We start from the raw sequence: 18,490 nt of genomic DNA on the forward strand, positions 1-18,490 counted from the left end.
AAAATTGCTTGCTTCCTCTAATTGGACTTGTGATTTCTCACATTTGAGATACATCTATCACTAAAGTGTTGCTATTTACATTAATTTGAAGGTCAAAAGTTTGCCATGATGGAAGAAAAGACCATTCTTTCCTGCATCCTGAGGCATTTTTGGGTAGAATCCACCCAAAAAAGAGAAGAACTTGGTCTGGCAGGAGAACTGATTCTTCGTCCAAGTAACGGCATCTGGATCAAGTTGAAGAGGAGAAACACAAATGAATCCTAACTATACTACTGGGCTGCTCTCTTACCACAAAAAGGTCTTTCTTTAAAGGAAGCTTTGCATTTACAATTTGTAGATCATGAACTCAATATTCTTAATCCCTAAACCTAATTTTTTTCTTGTCCCCATTTACCTTGGGGTCAAGTCTACCAAAGCGTGAGTTTTCATATCTCCATCACCATCATAGCTCTGACCCCTGGTCTTGATCCCAAAAGTAAACTGATGACTGTACCCAAATAAACACATAAAACCTTCTCAGCAGAGGGATCCACAGGCCAATCCAATTTCAATCAATGGACCCAAAGGATATAATTTAATTGAAGTTCCAGAATATTTTTAAGGTATTCTTGTAGACTCAGGAACATATACATGCATGTATATATATACATTTGTTTGAAAAGGGTGAGTAATTAAGTACTTAGACATAAGGAGCTTAAGTTTCAAGAATTATATCAGTGGCATCAATTATGAGAAGAATAACAATTATGATACTTTTCAGATTTAATCATCTACAGCAGATCATTTATAAGTTGACTCAGAGGTTCTGTTCCTATTTCCCTTTGGACGGTGTACTTACAGCCTTCCTTTCATTCCTCAGAGCATCACAATTACCTTTTTATACCATGTATTACTGGAAAAGATTCCTCTTGGTAATCTCCCGTCCCTCACAGTGATTCAGGGAGTTGGTTTATGGCTTTTGGAGCTCGAAGGACCTTAGAGTTTATCAAGTTATGCCGGGGGCTCTCCCTATCCACGAATTCTGAATCCATGGATTTAACGAATGGCTGATCGAAAATATTTGAAAAAGAATTCCAGAAAGTTCCAAAAAGCAAAGCTATTTACATAGCATTTACATTGTATTAAGTATTATACGTAATCTAGAGATGATTTAAAGTATACAGTTGGAGGTTCAAGATGGCGGAGTAGAAGGATGTGCGCTCACTCCCTCTTGCGAGAGCACCGGAATCACAACTAATTGCTGAACGGTCATTGACAGGAAGACACTGGAACTCACCAAAAAAGATACCCCACATGCAAAGACAAAGGAGAAGCCCCAGTGAGAGGGTAGGAGGGGCACAATCACAATAAAATCAAATTCCATAACCGCTGGGTGGGTGACTCACAAACTGGAGAACAATTATACCACAGAAGTCCACCCACTGCAGTGAAGGTTCTGAGACCTGCACCAGGCTTCCCAATCTGGGGGTACAGCAACGGGAGGAGGAATTCCCAGATAATCAGACCTTGAAGGCTAGTGGGATTTGACTGCAGGACTTCAACAGGAGTGGGGGAAACAGAGACTCCACTCTTGGAGGGCACACACAAAGTAGTGTGCACATTAGGACCCAGGGGAAGGAGCAGTGACCCCATAGGAGACTGAACCAGATCTACCTGCTAGTGTTGGAGGGTCTCCTGCAGAGGTGGGGGATGGCTGTGGCTCACCAAGGGACAAGGACACTGGCAGCAGAAGTTCTGGGAAGTACTCCTTGGCATGAGCCCCCCAGAGTCCACCATTAGCCCACCAAAGGGCCTGCAGGCTCGAGTGCTGGGTCACCTCAGGCCAAACAAACAACAGGGAGAGAACTCAGCCCCACCCAACAGATTAAAGTTTTACTGAGCTCTGCCCACCAGAGCAGCACCCAGCTCTACCCACCACCAGTCCCTCCCACCAGGAAGCTTGCACAAGCCTCTTAGTTAGTCTTATCCACCAGAGGGCAGACAGCAGAAACAAGAAGAACTACAATCCTGCAGCCTGTGGAACAAAAACCACATTCACAGAAAGACAGACAAAATGAAAAGGCAGAGGGCTATGTATGAGATGAAGGAACAAGATAAAACCCCAGAAAAACAATTAAATGAAGTGAAGACAGGGAACCTTCCAGAAAAAGAATTCAGAATAATGATAGTGAAAATGATCCAGGACCTCGGAAAAAGAATGGAGGCAAAGATCCAGAAGATGCAAGAAATATTTAACAAACACCTAGAAGAATTAAGGAACAAACAAACAGAGATGAACAATATAATAACCGAAATGAAAAATACACTACAAGGAATCAATAGCAGAATAACTGAGGCAGAAGAACAGAGAAGTGACCTGGAAGACAGAATGGTGGAATTCACTGCCATGGAACAGAATAAAGAAAAAAGACTGAAAAGAAATGAAGACAGCCTAAGAGACCTTTGGGACAACATTAAATGCACCAACATTTGCATTATAGGGGTCCCAGAAGGAGAAGAGGGAGAGAAAGGACCCAAGAAAATATTTGAAGAGATTATAGTCAAAAACTATAACCACCCAAGAGATAACCACCCAAGTCCAGGAAGCACAGAGAGTCCCAGGAAGGATAAACCCAAGGAGAAACATGGTGAGATACATAGTAATCAAACTGACAAGAATTAAAGACAAAGAAAAATGATTGAAAGCAACAAGAGAAAAATGACAAATAAAATAGAAGGGAACTCCCGTAAGGTTAACAGCTGATTTCTCAGCAGAAACCCTACAAGCCAGAAGGGAGTGGCATGATATATTTAAAGTGACATACAATGGAGAAAAGACATTCTCTTCAATAAGTGTTGCTAGGAAAACTGGACAGCTACATCTAAAAGAATGAAATTAGAATGCTCCCTAACACCATACACAAAAATAAACTCAAAATGGATTAAAGACCTAAATGTAAGACCGGACACTATAAAACTCCTAGAGAAAAACATAGGAAGAACACTCTCTGACATAAATCACAGCAAAATCTTTTTTGACCCACCTCCTAGAGTAATAGAAATAAAACCAAAAATAAACAAGTAGGGGGTTTCCCTGGTGGCACAGTGGTTAAGAATCCGCCTGCCAATGCAGGGAACACAGGTTCGAGCCCTGGTCTGGGAAAACCCCACATGCCGTGGAGCAACTAAGCCCACATGCCACAACTACCGAGCCCGCATGCCATCACTACTGAAGCCCGTGCACCTAGAGCCCATGCTCCTCAACAAGAGAAGCCACTGCAATGAGAAGCCCGTACACCACAATGAAGAGTAAGCCCCGCTCGCTGCAACTAGAGAAAGCCCACGCACAGCAACAAAGACCCAACGCAGCCAAAAATAAATAAATTAAATTTATTAAAAACAAACAAAAAAAACCCAGATGGGACCTAATGAAACAAAAGCTTTTGTACAGCAAAGGAAACTATAAACAAGACGAAAAGACAACCCTCAGAATGGAAGAAAATACTTGCAAATGAATTAACGGACAATGGATTAATCTCCAGAATATATAGACACCTCATTTAGCTCAATATTAAAAAAACTAACAACCCAATCCAAAAATGGGCAGAAGACCTAAATAGACATTTCTCCAAAGAGGACATACAGATGGCCAAGAAGCACGTGAAAAGCTGCTCAACAGCACTAATCATTAGAGAAATGCAAATCAAAACTACAATGAGGTATCACCTCACACTAGTTAGAATGGGCATCATCAGAAAATCTACAAACGACAAATGCTGGAGAGGGAGGGTGTGGAGAAAAGGGAACCCTCTTGCACTGCTGGTGGGAATGTAAATTGATACAGCCACTATGGAGAACAGTATGGAGGTTCCTTAAAAAACTAAAAATAGAACTACCATATGACCCAGCAATCCCACTACTGGGCATATACCCAGAGAAAACCATAATTCAAAAAGACACATGCACCCCAATGTTCATTGCAGCACTATTTACAATAGCCAGGTCATGGAAGCAACCTAAATGCCCACCGACAGATGAATGGATAAAGAAGATGTGGCACATATATACAATGGAATATTACTCAGCCATAAAAAGGAATGAAATTCAGTCATTTGTAGTGATGTGGGTGGATCTAGAGACTATCATACAGAGTGAAGTTAGAGAGAGAAAAACAAATATCGTATATTAACACATGTATGTGGAACCTAGAAAAATGGTACAGATGAACCAGTTTACAGGGCAGAAATTGAGACACAGATGTAGAGAACAAACGTATGGACACCAAGGGGGGAAAGTGGCGGGTGGGGGTGGGGGTGGTGTGATGAATTGGGCAATTGGGATTAACATGTATACACTGATGTGTATAAAATGGATAACTAATGAGAACCTGCTGTTTAATAAAATAAAATAAAATTCAAAAAAGAGTAAACTCATTCAAAAACAAACAAAAAACGGATATTGACAAATACAGCTCTGATTCTAAGGACCCTGTATTTTGTTTATTCTGATGTGAAATCCTCCGTTGTTTTCTTATTTCTTTAAGAAAATATTATCTCCTAATAAAAAGAAAATATGTTCATTATGTAAGATTTATTTGGAAATTAGAGATGAAAAAATAGAAATCACCCATAAAATCACCCTATGGAGATAGTAGTAATATCTCGGTATATCTATTTCTAGTGTTGTCCTATACCTAAATATAAATACATATTTACAAAATTAAGAAAAAAAATAAAGTATACAGTTGGATGTGTGTATCCATATGCAAATACTACACCGTTTTATATAAGGGACTTAAGCATCCATGGATTGGTGTCTGCGGGAGGTCCTGGAACCAATCACTTGTGGATACCCAGAGATGACTGCACTCCCTTTTATTAGAAGGGAATGAATTCAGTGGAAATGTACGTTTCTTCCCAAATTTAGGCCACTAGTGGGTGATAAGGTTGGCAACAGAGGTCTTTAAATCTCTCCACTCCCATTATGGTGACACTTCTACAATATGCTCTTGCTTTATGGAACTCATGTCTCGATACGTCATTAGAACACAGATGTTCTGCCTCTGATTTTGGCATATTTCTTCTAGAATTCTTTCATGGTTAAAGGAAAAGAGAAGCCATTCATCTATATTAGGTAACCCAGTCATGTCTCACTTAGTATTGGACTTTCAGTAAATTCAATCCTCCAGAACATAACTGTCAAGCTGATAACTGACGCCCACTCCCTGAATTTTAATGCCATGGACAATGTCTCTAGTCCCTCACTCAGTGACTTTTTAAAACTTCATTTAATAAGTAATTTTAATAAAATTGTTTTTTCAGTTTTTCCAAGGCCATAGCTGATAGAAATGACAAATTAAGAGGATGGAAGATGTATTCTTCAATGGATATCAAATAAAAAGCTTACAAAAGCAAAGCCACCTGGGAAACACCATAGGCTGCAGCCCACTTTAATATCCAAAAGACGCCAGTGTAGACCACCCAGCCCCTAAGCTGGTCGGAAAAGTTAGGAACATATGTGATGCAAGTAGAAAAGAGTCCCATCCTATGGTTAACCTTCTTATCTAGAAAGTGGATATACGTAGAAAATCTTGTTCCCAGATGACCTTGGATAATTGGAGTTTTATTTGTGGAAATCAGTCTTATTTATCAATTTTATGCACTTACGTTTAAACCTTTGTGTTTGTTTGTTTGTTTGAAGTGACCCTACATTAAATGTGAAATTCAATGTAAAGTAAAATATTGCTACATGTTACCTTTTGGACTAAAATCTTCATTTAGCCCCAGAATAATCTGTTACTCATATTTTTAATTGGAAATTCTCCAAAACCATGTCAGAGTTGGAAATGAGAAATTATATCATCTTCTGTAGTATGGAAATGCAGATGCTGATTTTTTTTAATTAAAGGATGATCAAATATCCATTTATATCCCCATTACCTGTCTTACTTCTACTCAAAAGAGGTATCTCAAGAAAAATAAATTTTAAACATGGGTGCTACATTTTATTCTAAGAATTGATGTCAGTTTGAAATATGAATGATTTTAAAGGATAAGTTAGTGGATGACTGATTCATAATGTATTTAAAGTAAAAGTACTTTTGAGTTGATGTCGTTAGTGTCACTCAGGCTTTCTAACAAAATGATCCTCACGCTGTTATCACAGACTGATTTAGAGTTTCCCATACTCTGAAGAATAAACTAGAGGAGAAATAGAAATACCAGAACGTTTTGCTTAGCTGATAGCAAAAAGTAAAATCTCTTAGGGCTACCTGGGAGTCAGCAAAAACCATAAGCATCATTGGGTCGCAGGGATTTACAGCTTAGAAATCTCTCCAGGTGGTGGACTGTTGAATTGATGTTCTATTCCTTGTCACAGACAACCAAAGAATGTCAGCTTTGAACCAACAGACCTTTCTCACAAAGAGATACTGGGCACAGAAGGGTCAGTTTTTACCCTGGAAGGTATCTGGATCAAATGCATCTATTTCCAGCATCTAATGAGATGCTGATAGAAACATTTAACTTTGACCCCCTTTTGCTAGGAACAGCACCTTCTTTATTTTTGGAGTTATCGTGGGATATCCCCACCTTCTGTTCTCCTCATCCTTTTGCTTCCCCAAACCACACCCGCTGTAAACATGTGGTTCTAGAGGAAGCAATGGAGAGCCTCCCTCCTGCCCAGTCGCTCTCAAACTTTGAGTCTCTAGGACTTCTTTTATACTAACAGCAGAAGGAAACTCTGTTTTTAAAGGGGTCATGTGATGAGATTAGGCACACCCAGATAAGCCCCATTTTGATTAGCTCAAAGTTGACTGTTTAGTAACCTTAATTACATCTGCAGAATTGCTTTTGTCCTGTAACATAGTGTAATCATGGACAGACAGGGTACCCCAGCTTCTTCAGTCCCTGGGATCTGAGTGGGAAATCTTGGGAGACATTTCAGAATTCTGCCTACCACTGCCTCTTTCCAACTTCATTCTGATTTGGTTCTTCTGAATCTACAAAGAAATTTTTAGTTTTAATGTATTATGAGAACATATGTTTCACTGTAAGAAAAATTCAAAAGAAACACAGAAGTATATTTAAATAGGTTAAAATTGGTAATTGCACCTTTTAGGGAAACAACCTCTGAGGGTTTCTGCTGTGATTCGGAGAGAGGGTAGTTTTTCTCCCAGTCACCTTTTTTTCCTGATGAGGCCAGTAGCAGATGAAATCTCCAATTTAAATTCTTTAACATTGCACAAGCCAGAGGACTCCCTTTTGTCGTTTGCTGGTGTACCAGTTGATACCCTGAATTTAAATGGCGGTACAGCATGAATATTTGAAATATGCTACTTCACTACAGCCAGAAACTATTTTATTGGCAACATTATCCTACATTTTTAATAAACACTGTTCTGCATTGCAGTAACATGCATTAAATATTTATTTAAGAACTAACTCCCTAAAAATCTAATTTACTAGCCAGAAAGATGTATTGCATTTTTGAAGAATAGTTAGAAAACAAAGGGGATTTAGTGGGCAAGGGATTATAGTCTTTAAATATTTTTAAAAGCACAAAAAAGAGAATAAATCATTTTGTATGGATCTAGTAGGTTAATCTAGGAATGATGGATAGAAGTGGCAAGGAGGTATACTTCAGTATATACGGAGACTTTTTCTTAAAAATAAAAATAAAATAGAATTCCCTGAACAGGAACAGCCTCCTAGGAAAGCCAGTATGTTCCTTTCAGGTCTAGGTGTCCTGACAGAGAAGTCTAAACTCTATGCTAGGACTGCTAACTTTGTCTGACAAGGGGCAGATAGTAAGTCTTTTCAGCTTTGCAGGCCGTACGTACTGTTTCTGTCACAACTACTTAACCCTGTAGGGTGAAAGCAACCATGGATAATACAGGAATGAATGAGCATGACTGTGGTCCAATAAAACTTTATTTACAAAAACAGTCTGTGCACAGTGGTTTGTCAATCCCTGCTATGTCTTATTTCCTGAACTGGATGGCAGGAAGACCTAAAAATTGCCCAATTCCCTTCCATCCTTAAAACTTCAGTGTTACAGGATTCCTTCACTAGGATATAGGAAGGCATGGATACCATTTGCCAAAAGGGTCTTCGTGCCTTCCAGGATGATCTATCCATTCCCACCCCTTATTCAGTTGTGTATCCAGGTTATTATATTGGAAAAGTCTAGTTAAGATTTATTATGACCCCGAAATAACTAGGAATGTTATTATGGATCTTTTAAAAAATGGAAGCCCCTACATGAATTCTGTGGTCTTATTATGAAATAGTTAATGTATTTAATAGCTGAATACAGGAATGGGACGTTCATAGAGTATGCTGACAGGACGAAAAGTTGAAACTGTTGGCAGAAAAGCAAAGTCAATATCAGAGCCAAGCAAATACTGCCTGCCTAGAGCCCCATAGGGAAAGCTCAAAGACTGGCCATTTTTAAGTGGCGAGAGACACCCTCACCTCCAGAACCACGAAGCAATTGTGTTTTCAGGTAGAGAATTTCTGTTATTCTGATTGCTTCCAAATAGTTTTTTTTTCTTCTTTAAGCATGAAGAAACTACTAGTTGATGTTCTAATTCCCTGTGTATCTAGAGAATGTAGAAGGAATTAATATTCTTATATGTGGAAATATTTAAGTAGAAGATATTTTTAAATCAAAGAGAATACTGAATGATTTAAAATTTTAAAACGGGCTTGAAGATTTTGAATATCGTTCCTTAGGGACTCTGGACCGATACTATTGCTGTGGTTTACAATAATTTTCTTCTTGTTCAAATCAAGAGGCTTCACAAGTGTTTAATTGCCATAATTACTAAGAACATAGGTGCCAAATGAACAATAAACACAACAGTAGCCTAGAGGTCTCAATTTGTATCTTGTGCCAAGTCCTTGGGTACAAAATGTACAGAAAACCCTTGCTTTCTATACTGGTAATTGTGTGCTTAGATTTGCTATTCAGACATTTACAAGAAAATCTGTAACAGTTTAAATTAAGGTTCATGTTGAATATGATCTACAACCACTAGAGTTATGTGTGTGTTGCCTTCTCTTTTAGGATGATTTCATTCAGACAAGCAGCTTACCTCATTTGCTTGTTTGCTACAGTTTCCTGTGGTGAGTGGACTATCTATAAGACATAAAGTTAAGGGTGAATGTTTCTCTTCCACTGCTCATTGATAATTCCAGCATGAAATATTACCTGTATTGCTGCACAGACCTTGCAGTCTGGGAAGTAAACTAACCCCTTTTTCATGCTAGCACTCCAAAACATATTGGAATGTGTTTATTTCAAGTAGAGTTTGATAGTTTAGTGATGTAATAAAAATTCTAAATCCCCTAATTAATGGGGCAGTTGCCAAAAATGGAATATTATCCTTCAGAACTACCCAGCCCAGACTTCGAAAACAAACTTATGGTTACCAAAGGGGAAACATGGAGGGGAGGGATATATTAGGAGTTTGGGATTAACATATACACACAACTGTATATAAAACAGGTAACCAACAAGGACCTACTGTTCAGCACAGAGAGCTCTACTCAATATTCTGTAATAACCTATATGGGAAAAGAATCTGAAAAAGAATGGATATATGTATATGTATAGCTGACTCACTTTGCTGTACACCTGAAACTAACACAACATTGTAAATCAACTATGCTCCACTATGAAATAAAAAATAAAAAATAAACCACTACCCGGCCCAAATTGATGATTTACTTCCAGAAGGGAAACTGATTGAATTTGCTCTATGCGTTTTATTTGGACAGCTTGCCACCAAAACATTTATAAAGGAATTGATATGAGAGGAGTCAATTTCAATGTATCTAAGGTGAGCAGTGTTGAAGAATGCCAAGCAAGGTGCACCGATAGCGTCCGCTGCCCATTTTTCACATACACCACGCAAACCTTCTTCAGTGCAGGGTACCCGTGAGTAAAATTCACAGTGTCTGTTCTCTCTCATGGTGTTTTTAGGATTTAATTGTATTCTTCATAACCTGTTTTTTTTTTTTCCCAGCTGAAAACCGGACAGGGCTTTTAGATCTAACCACTCTTCTTATTAACTCAATTTTGGCGCCATTTCTCCTGAAAAGAGTAATTTCCATTTGGTCTGCAAATTTCCATTTGTGCTTGCAGAATGAGGGTTCAGCAAATAATGCAGAAGAATGGCTCCCACTGCATCCTCACCTTAACCCTCCCTCTGCAGAGGGGGGATGTCTATTTGATGAATAACACAGAACCCTAACCCAGTCACCACCAAGGTCTTGCTTTGTTTATTTTCCACTGACCATGGATCATTTTCAACTGGAAATGGACTTCTGCAGGTACCTGGAAGTTTAGGAAGCAAAGTAACCTCCGCTTTTCACATTCAGGAACAACTGCCTATTAAAGTACAGTCCACGAGGGACACCTACTAGTATAAAGGTGCTGGCTAACGTGGAATCTGGATTCTCACTGAAGCCCTGTGCAGACTCGGAAATTGGTAATTGTATGGCTCTTACTTCACTCCGTGATTGTAGTAGGCAGAAAAAGAGCTCCCCAAAGACATCCACATCCTAATACCTGGAATCTGTTACCTTACAGGGCAAAAGAGGCTTATTAAATATGTGATTACGTTAAAGACTTTGAGATGAGAGATTATTCTGGATTATATGGATGGGCCCGATGTAGTCACAAGCGTCCTTATAAAAGAAAGAGATACCAGAAGGGACAGAGTCAGAGAGAGAGAGAGAGAGAGACAGAGAAAGAGAGAGATTTGAAGAGGTTACACTTCTGGCTTTGAAGATGGAGGAAGAGTCCATAAGCCAAGGAATGCAGGTGGCCTCTAGAATCTGGAAAAGGTAAGGAGCCCTGTCGGCCTCTTGATTAAAAAGCCCAGTAAGACCCATTTCGGACTTCTCGACTGCTGATCTCCAGAACTGTGAGATAATACATCCGTGTTGTTTTAAGCCACTACATTTGGGATAATTTGTTACAGCAGCCATAGGAAACTAGTACAGTGACATTGTAGAGAAAACTATAAGGTCATTTCTTGGTGGTGTCTGTTATCTAGTGAAATGACTCTAGCATAATGAATCAATGAAACCCTGTAGTCTCAGACACAGAGGTAATTTTCACTGAATTATCCAGAAACTTTGCTATGACATTCTACCTTATTTAGCATATCAGCATGTCAATGATAACATGTTATTGAAGCCAAATAGCCAACAGTCACTTCTACACAGTTATCAAGTGCCGACCCTGTGCCAGGCCCTGAATGGGGAGCTCCTGGGAAGACTGGGAAGTTGGCAACTACGCATACCTTTCCCAATCTGTTCCATCCTCCCCAGACACACCTCCTCCACAGTGTGTTCCAGATTCATTGCTTCGAATTAACTGATTATTTAATTTTTTAATATTCACATTTGGGTTTTTTTTTAAATATAATTTCTTTCTCTTTATTGATATTCTCTATTTGGTGAGACATTGTTTTCATACTTCTCTTCAGTTCTTTAGACGTGGTTTTCTTTCGTTCTTTGAACATATTTAAAATAGCTGATGTAAAGTCTTGGTATAGTAAATCCAATGTTTGTGCTTCCTCAGCAATGGTTTATACTGACCTTTAATTCTGTGCAGGGGCCATAGCTCCTTGTTTCTTTACATGTCTCATAATTTTTTGTAAAAAAAAAAAATCAGACTTTTTAAACACTAGCATGTGACAACTCTGGAAATCAAATTCCCTCCTTCCTCAGAGATTTTTGTTGTTACCATTTTGTGTTGTTGTTACTGTTTGGTGACTTTCCTGAACTAACTGTGTAAAGTGTTTAGTCTTCGTTATACATGGCCACGGATGTCTCTGCTTGGTTTTCTTCATAGTTAGCTAATGATGGGACAGAAGTTTCCTTCAGTGCCTGGAACCAGTGAGTTTCCCAGCCTTGAACAAGGGGCTTTTTGTGAGAGTTAGGGCATGCCTACATTGCCTCCGCAGGGATTTTGCAACTTTGCCCTGGTCTCCACTTTCTGCTGACACAGAGCTCACAAAGGTCAATGTCAGCCAGCTCAGGGCTTCCTCAGATCTCTCACAGGCTTGTGCACAGCCTCGGTCATGCACACAGTCAGCTCTATACATGCTCATGGCCTTCTAGATGCCCAGGGATATGTCAGAGATTTTCAGGCTTTCCCTGGTTTTCCTTTTAAGATTTTTATTGGCTTGTGGTTTGTCCCAGCTGTTATTGCTGTCTTAGGCAGCTACAATGTTGTGTAATGGCCATACTTGTTTTTTGTGACAAATACTTCCAAGGAAAACGCTGTTAACACTGAGGAAGCTCTGAGTCAGGTGAAAGAAACTCAATCCTTGGGAGTGGGGTTTTCCTGAGAACTTCCACACAGTCAAATAATGACAATGATCTGGGGAGCGAGCTTTGGGGCAGCTCCAGCTCCGATCTGCCCCCTCCCGGGGCTGTTAGGCTGCTGGATTTCCCCGTAGTTGAGGGTGTTTTCAAGGCTTCTGTGGAGCTGGGGAGAGGGGCTGGGAACAGGGCAAGTTAAAACCCCACAAAACTTGCTGTTCTTATTGAGATTCGGCTGGTTTTCTTGAATAAACTCTCCCTGGACTTTTATAAACCTTTGGTTAATTCCTAGAGTTCTGAAACAATGTTGATTTTGACAATTCTGCCAGCGCTCTCATTACTTTTATGGAGGAGAGGATTTTGGGAGGTCCTTACTCTGTCATTCCCACTAACATCCTGTAGTGCTTTCAGTAAACGAAACAAATGAAAAACAAACTAGCTTTAAAAAAGAACATGGTCTTTGGAACAAGACAGCCCTTGTCCTTCTGTCATCTGGACAGGTCAGACTGTGACTGCACTTTCTATTCAGCTCTGTGCTCCACATTTTGTGTGGAGCAACAGACAAGTGGAACACTTCAAAGGAGAGTAACCCGAATGGTGAGATATCTAGAAATCATGGAAAATAAGATACAGTTAAAGAAGCAGGTTCTTTAAACCTGAAAAAGAGTCAGGATGACTGTTTTAAATTTTTCACTGGGAAAAGGACTAGATTAATCTGTGTAGTTTTATAAGGCAGATACTACTATGATAAAAATAAGAAAAAAATTCCAACACCTGCAATGATCCACAAGTGAGCCTTGTCATGAGGTAGTCAGCTCCTTGTCACTATAAATGTCTTAAATAAATGTTGAACAACTTGTCAAGGGTATCCTTGAGAGGATGCAGTTGTAGGTAGGTATGGATGACCCATAAGTTCTCTTCCAGCTTCAAGAGTCTGGTGGTTTTTTTTTTTTTTGAAAAATATAAAAAATGATTTAATTAGTTGAGTTCTAATTTCCTAAACTGCCCATCTGAAGATATTATGTTATGGTGAACACTCCCAAAATATGTCCAAGGGGAGCCTGGACACTGGTGGAAATTAAACTATTTGTAAATAAATTGTTCTTTGTGAAAAATGCTCACTTACATTTACTCAAAGAACAAAATATTCTTCTATTGTCAAAGGTTTGTTTTTTTTCAAAAATTATATATGTATACTTTTTCCAGTTTTATTGAGATATAACTGACATACAATTATAAACTTATACATGCATAAGTTTAAAGTGTACAGCATAGTGTTTCGACTTATATGTGTTGTGAAATGATCACTGCTATAAATTTGGTTGGCATCCATCATCTCATACAGATACACACACCAAAAAAAAAAAAAAGAAAAAGAAAAAAAAAAAAATTTTCCCCCTAATGGTGAGAACTCTTAGGAACAACTCTCTTAACAACTTTCAAATATACCATACAGAAGTGTTTTTTATGGGTGAATAATATTCCATCATATATATATATATATATACACACACACACACATATATATGCCTATATATATGATGGAATATTTTATATATATATATCTATATCTATATCTATCTATCTATCTATCTATATATATATATATCTATCTCACAGTATCTTTATCCCTTCATCTGTCAGAGGAAACATCTTAAGTTTCCATGTCTTGGCTATTGTAAATAATGCTGCCGTAAACATGGGGGTGCAAATAGCTCTTGGACACAGTGTTATTTCCTTCCAATATATTCCCAGAAGTGGAATTTCTGGATCATATGATAGTTCTGTTTTTAATTTTTTGAGGATTCTTCATACTGTCTTCCATAGTGGCGTTTGTTATCTCATATCTTTTTTTTTTTTTTTTTTGCGGTATGCAGGCCTCTCACTGTTGTGGCCTCTCCCACTGCGGAGCACAGGCTCTGGACGCGCAGGCTCAGCGGCCATGGCTCACGGGCCCAGCCACTCTGTGGCATGTGGGATCCTCCCGGACTGAGGCACGAACCCGTTCCCCTGCATCGGCAGGTGGACTCTCAACCACTGTGCCACCAGGGAAGCCCTCTCATATCTTTTTGATAATCATCATTCTAACATGTGTGAGGTAGTATCTCATTATGGTTTTAATTTGCATTTCCATGATGATTACTGAGGTTGAGCACCTTTTCATACCTTTTGGCCAGTCATTCTCTTCTTTGAAAAAATGTCTATTCGAGTCCTTTGCCCATTTGACAATTAGATTATTTGGTTTCTTTTTTTTTCTTTTCTTTTTTTTTCTTGGCTTTTGAATTGTGTGAATTCTTGAAGTATTTTGGATATTAACCCCTTATTAGATAAATGTTTGCAAATATGTTTTCCCATTCTGTAGGTTGTCTTTTCACTTTGTTGATAAAAATACTAATTTTAAAATTATTTTGAATATGTAAAACAAAAACTGAAAGATAAGAGTGTCTAGGCTTTCAGAACATAGGCAATAAGAGGGAATTTGAAAGATTTTTATGGAGATGAGAGGATAGCAGAGAAAAAGAAAGTTCTTTGGTCAACCTAAGGCTCTAGGGTGGTCCCAACGCTGCATTAGAGCCCAATACAGGGCTCTCTCTCTCTCCTTCTCTCTCTCCTCTCTCTTCGTTTGTGTGTGTAACTCGACCTTCTCACCTTTACTATTTTTATCCAAAGAAATGACCTTAATGTAAAAGTCATCATTCTCATTTGTTTTAAGACTGTAGTCTTACTCCTCTATTTATTTGATTGCCTCCTTCTGAAGTTGTACATTGTTTACCTCATAGGGAAAATCCAAAATACCCTACAAAAGACAAATGTTCCTTTGGTATCAAATGATGAATGCCAGAAAAGTTACAGAGATTATAAAATAACCAAACAGATGCTCTGTGCTGGCCATAAAGAAGGAGAGAAAGATGCCCGGAAGGTAATGCATTGGATTATGAAAACACGTAACAGGCCACTTGAGAAAAATCATTTCAAAATATATTTTTTCCAAGAGTACTTCACTATAGTTTTCCAAATAATTCAGAACCAAATAATCTGAAAACTTCACAAGAAGTCTTTAACAAATCGAATATACACATATAATTTTTTTTTTTTTTTTTTTTTTTTTTTTTTTTTGCGGTACACGGGCCTCTCACTGTTGTGGCCTCTCCCGTTGTGGAGCACAGGCTCCGGACGCGCAGGCTCAGCGGCCATGGCTCACGGGCCCAGCCGCTCCGCGGCATGTGGGATCTTCCCGGACTGGGGCACGAACCTGCGTCCCCTGCATCGGCAAGCGGACTTTTAACCACTGCGCCACCAGGGAAGCCCTATAATTTTTATATATTATATATTATACATCTCACAATCTTTGCAGGAGCATGCCACATCTAAGGGAAGACAACTGTAATACAATAATTGTGCTAAAATAGAAGAGCGTTAGATTTATCTCACCTTGGGTGATGATGTCAAAATTTCTTTGTTGGAATGAACAGAAAATGCAGCCATACGCTACTGACTTAAGTCACTTTCACCCCATTCAACAGCTGAGGCCCAGGAGTATCTGAAGAACTGAGAAATTTTTTGTGTGTGGTGTGACTACAGAATTCTAAAGGCACATCTGTCATAACCTATCATTTTATTTTTTCTACTCACTGTGACACAGGGTGATTCAGGTGGTCCCTTGGTTTGTAAACACAATGGAATATGGCATTTGGTGGGCATCACCAGATGGGGCAAAGGCTGTGACCGCAGGGAACAACCAGGAGTCTACACCAAAGTTGCTGAGAACATGGACTGGATTTTAGAGTAAACACAGGATGGCGATGGTCAGTCTTTGATGAGGTAGCCAGCTTAGAGCATTCGTTTTACAACCTGCGTTCAATTCAAGTACTGAGCCTTGGGGTCCTCATCTGCAAAAACGTGGGGAGTGGTGTCTACCTCCTGTCCTTGTCATAAGGGTAAAAAGGGCCGAAGCATAACGCTTTCAACTTTCAGTAATAATGCTGTAATGGGAGAGAAAACAACTGAGGATCTCCACGACTGTTTGTTGTGAAATAAAATGGCAAAAGAGTGTGATTAAAAAGTGTTTTCTTCTGATAGTGAAACAGACTGGAAGATATGTGACTCCAGATTCTAGCACAGTGCCTGGGATCATTCTAATCTCACCACCTCCTCTGGGTCTCAGCCTATCTCAGAGATACTAAATTCTTCTCTCGACCTCACCTGCGTGGTTGTTCATACCTACTACTGCCTGCCTCACTTGGGGTGAAAAGCCGGTAAGCTTGGATTTTGTTCTGCCGGGTGGAATCGAAGAAACCTGTGTAACATGCACTTTTGCAAGGAAGAGGTGGGTTATCTGAACCTAGGAGAATAGTACAGTGCACCTTTTTACGTTGGCCTCCTACCTTGGGGCTAAGCTTCAAATTTACCTTTTCCTTACTGTCTCCTTCAGTAAGTTCTATTTCCCCCATACATCCCTTCCTGTAAGAGCTTTGAAAGGACCTGCCAGTGTTCCCGATCTGGGGTCATCTTTCTACATAGGCATTTGGCCACCAGGCACTGGCTATTCCACACCTTCAGAAACTGTTCAGATAACGGCAACATTGTTATGATAGACATAAAATGAGATTGTCTCTCTCTGTCTCCAAATATTGAAATAAGCCAAGGAAACTGGCAACACTTTCTAGATTTGGAAGATCACACTCATATCAGCAATACTGTCCCTGAACAAAACACAATATTTCCTCTGGTACCTATAACTTCAGCAAGTTCTGAAATGGGGACTGACTTGTCGTTATATTCTTCTCTTTGTCTTCAGAATATTTTTTAAAAATCATGACTCCATTTATAAACCTAAGATCTTGTTTTGCTTTTCTCTGGAAAATATGAAGTCTTCTCTGAACCGTAACATCTTTCTCTAAAATTTATTTAAATCAAACGTATTTTAAAAGGTTTTAAATTTTTTATTTCTTTTAGGTTTTCAGGGGACCACATAGAGATCCTTAGAGCTAGTTAGTGTTTAATGTTCTAAGCGAGGACCTGAAATTTGGAGAGAGAAAGCAGCTTGGCCAGGGAAGCACGGGTAGCTAGTGTAAGTGCAAGAGTCTGGTTTCTGCTTAAGTTACATGACCAATAAACTAATGAAAGATCTGGGTAACAGAGGACATGCACCATCCTGATTTCCATAGAGCTTCTAGCCCTTCTTCAAGGTCCATGGGAAGGCTCTGAACAGAAACATAATTAAGTGAAACCCCACAAAGTATTTCACAAGCTTTCCTCTCTATGAACTGCAACAAGTCCTACCACTAGGAGGTGCCCTTATGAACAAAGGGAACTGACCTGCTGTTTTGGGATTGCTTGTCACTCAACAGCTAGACAGTCACTTCTTAGCTCTCCATTGGTGTCTTAGTGCACTGAGATCTAAAGAAAGTTATGTGGACTTCCCTGGTGTCACAGTGTTTAAGAATCTGCCTGCCAGGGCTTCCCTGGTGGCGCAGTGGTTGAGAGTCCACCTGCTGATGCAGGGGACGCAGGTTCGTGCCCCGGTCCAGGAAGATCCCACATGCTGCGGAGCAGCTGGGCCCGTGGGCCATGGCCGCTGAGCCTGCGCGTCCGGAGCCTGTGCTCCACAACGGAAGAGGCCACAGCAGTGAGAGGTCCGCGTACAGCAAAAAAAACCAAAAGAATCTGCCTGCCAATGCAGGAGACATGGGTTTGATTCCTGGTCCGGGAATATCCCACATGCTGTGGAGCAACTAAGCCCGTGTGCCACAACTACTGAGCCCACAGGCCGCAACTACTGAAGCCCATGCACTCTAGGGCCCGCATGCGGCAACTACTGAGTCCATGTGCTACAACTACTGAAGCCCACACGCCTAGAGGTCGTGGTCTGCAACAAGAGAAGCCACCGCAATGAGAAGCACACGCACCGCAACAAAGAGTAGCCCCCGCCCACCGCAACTAGAGAAGCCCGTGTGAAGAACCAACGCACCCAAACGTTAAAAAAAAGAAAGCTATGAAAGTCACATATTTTTCCATTTTTCAAAAGAATTTTAAAGTCTAAAGGCATTCAGTGTTTGCAAGTGGGATAAAAGAGAGCTGGGCTCATTAGAATGAATCCTACCTTCCTAGGCCTCTGAGGAGGTAACACTATATAAATGGAAACTGTGATTGCAGAAGAGCAGGGCATC

General features: G+C 39.8%; 1 protein-coding gene across 2 annotated transcripts in view; it reads left to right on the forward strand.

Annotated features, from left to right (window-relative positions):
- CYP4V2 (cytochrome P450 family 4 subfamily V member 2) overlaps positions 1-5,353 on the forward strand; it is a 21,282-nt gene extending 15,929 nt beyond the window's left edge. For both annotated transcript variants that reach the window (XM_030831363.3, XM_060291790.2), the window contains exon 11: positions 92-5,353. In XM_030831363.3, coding sequence (XP_030687223.2) covers positions 92-264 — 173 coding nt within the window. In that variant the 3' untranslated portion in view covers positions 265-5,353. The remainder of the gene's footprint in view (positions 1-91) is intronic.
- Positions 5,354-18,490: the final 13,137 nt, after the last annotated feature.

The sequence above is a fragment of the Globicephala melas genome, chromosome 21 (assembly GCF_963455315.2).
Source record: "Globicephala melas chromosome 21, mGloMel1.2, whole genome shotgun sequence".
In the NCBI taxonomy this organism is placed as follows: Eukaryota; Metazoa; Chordata; class Mammalia; order Artiodactyla; family Delphinidae; genus Globicephala; species Globicephala melas.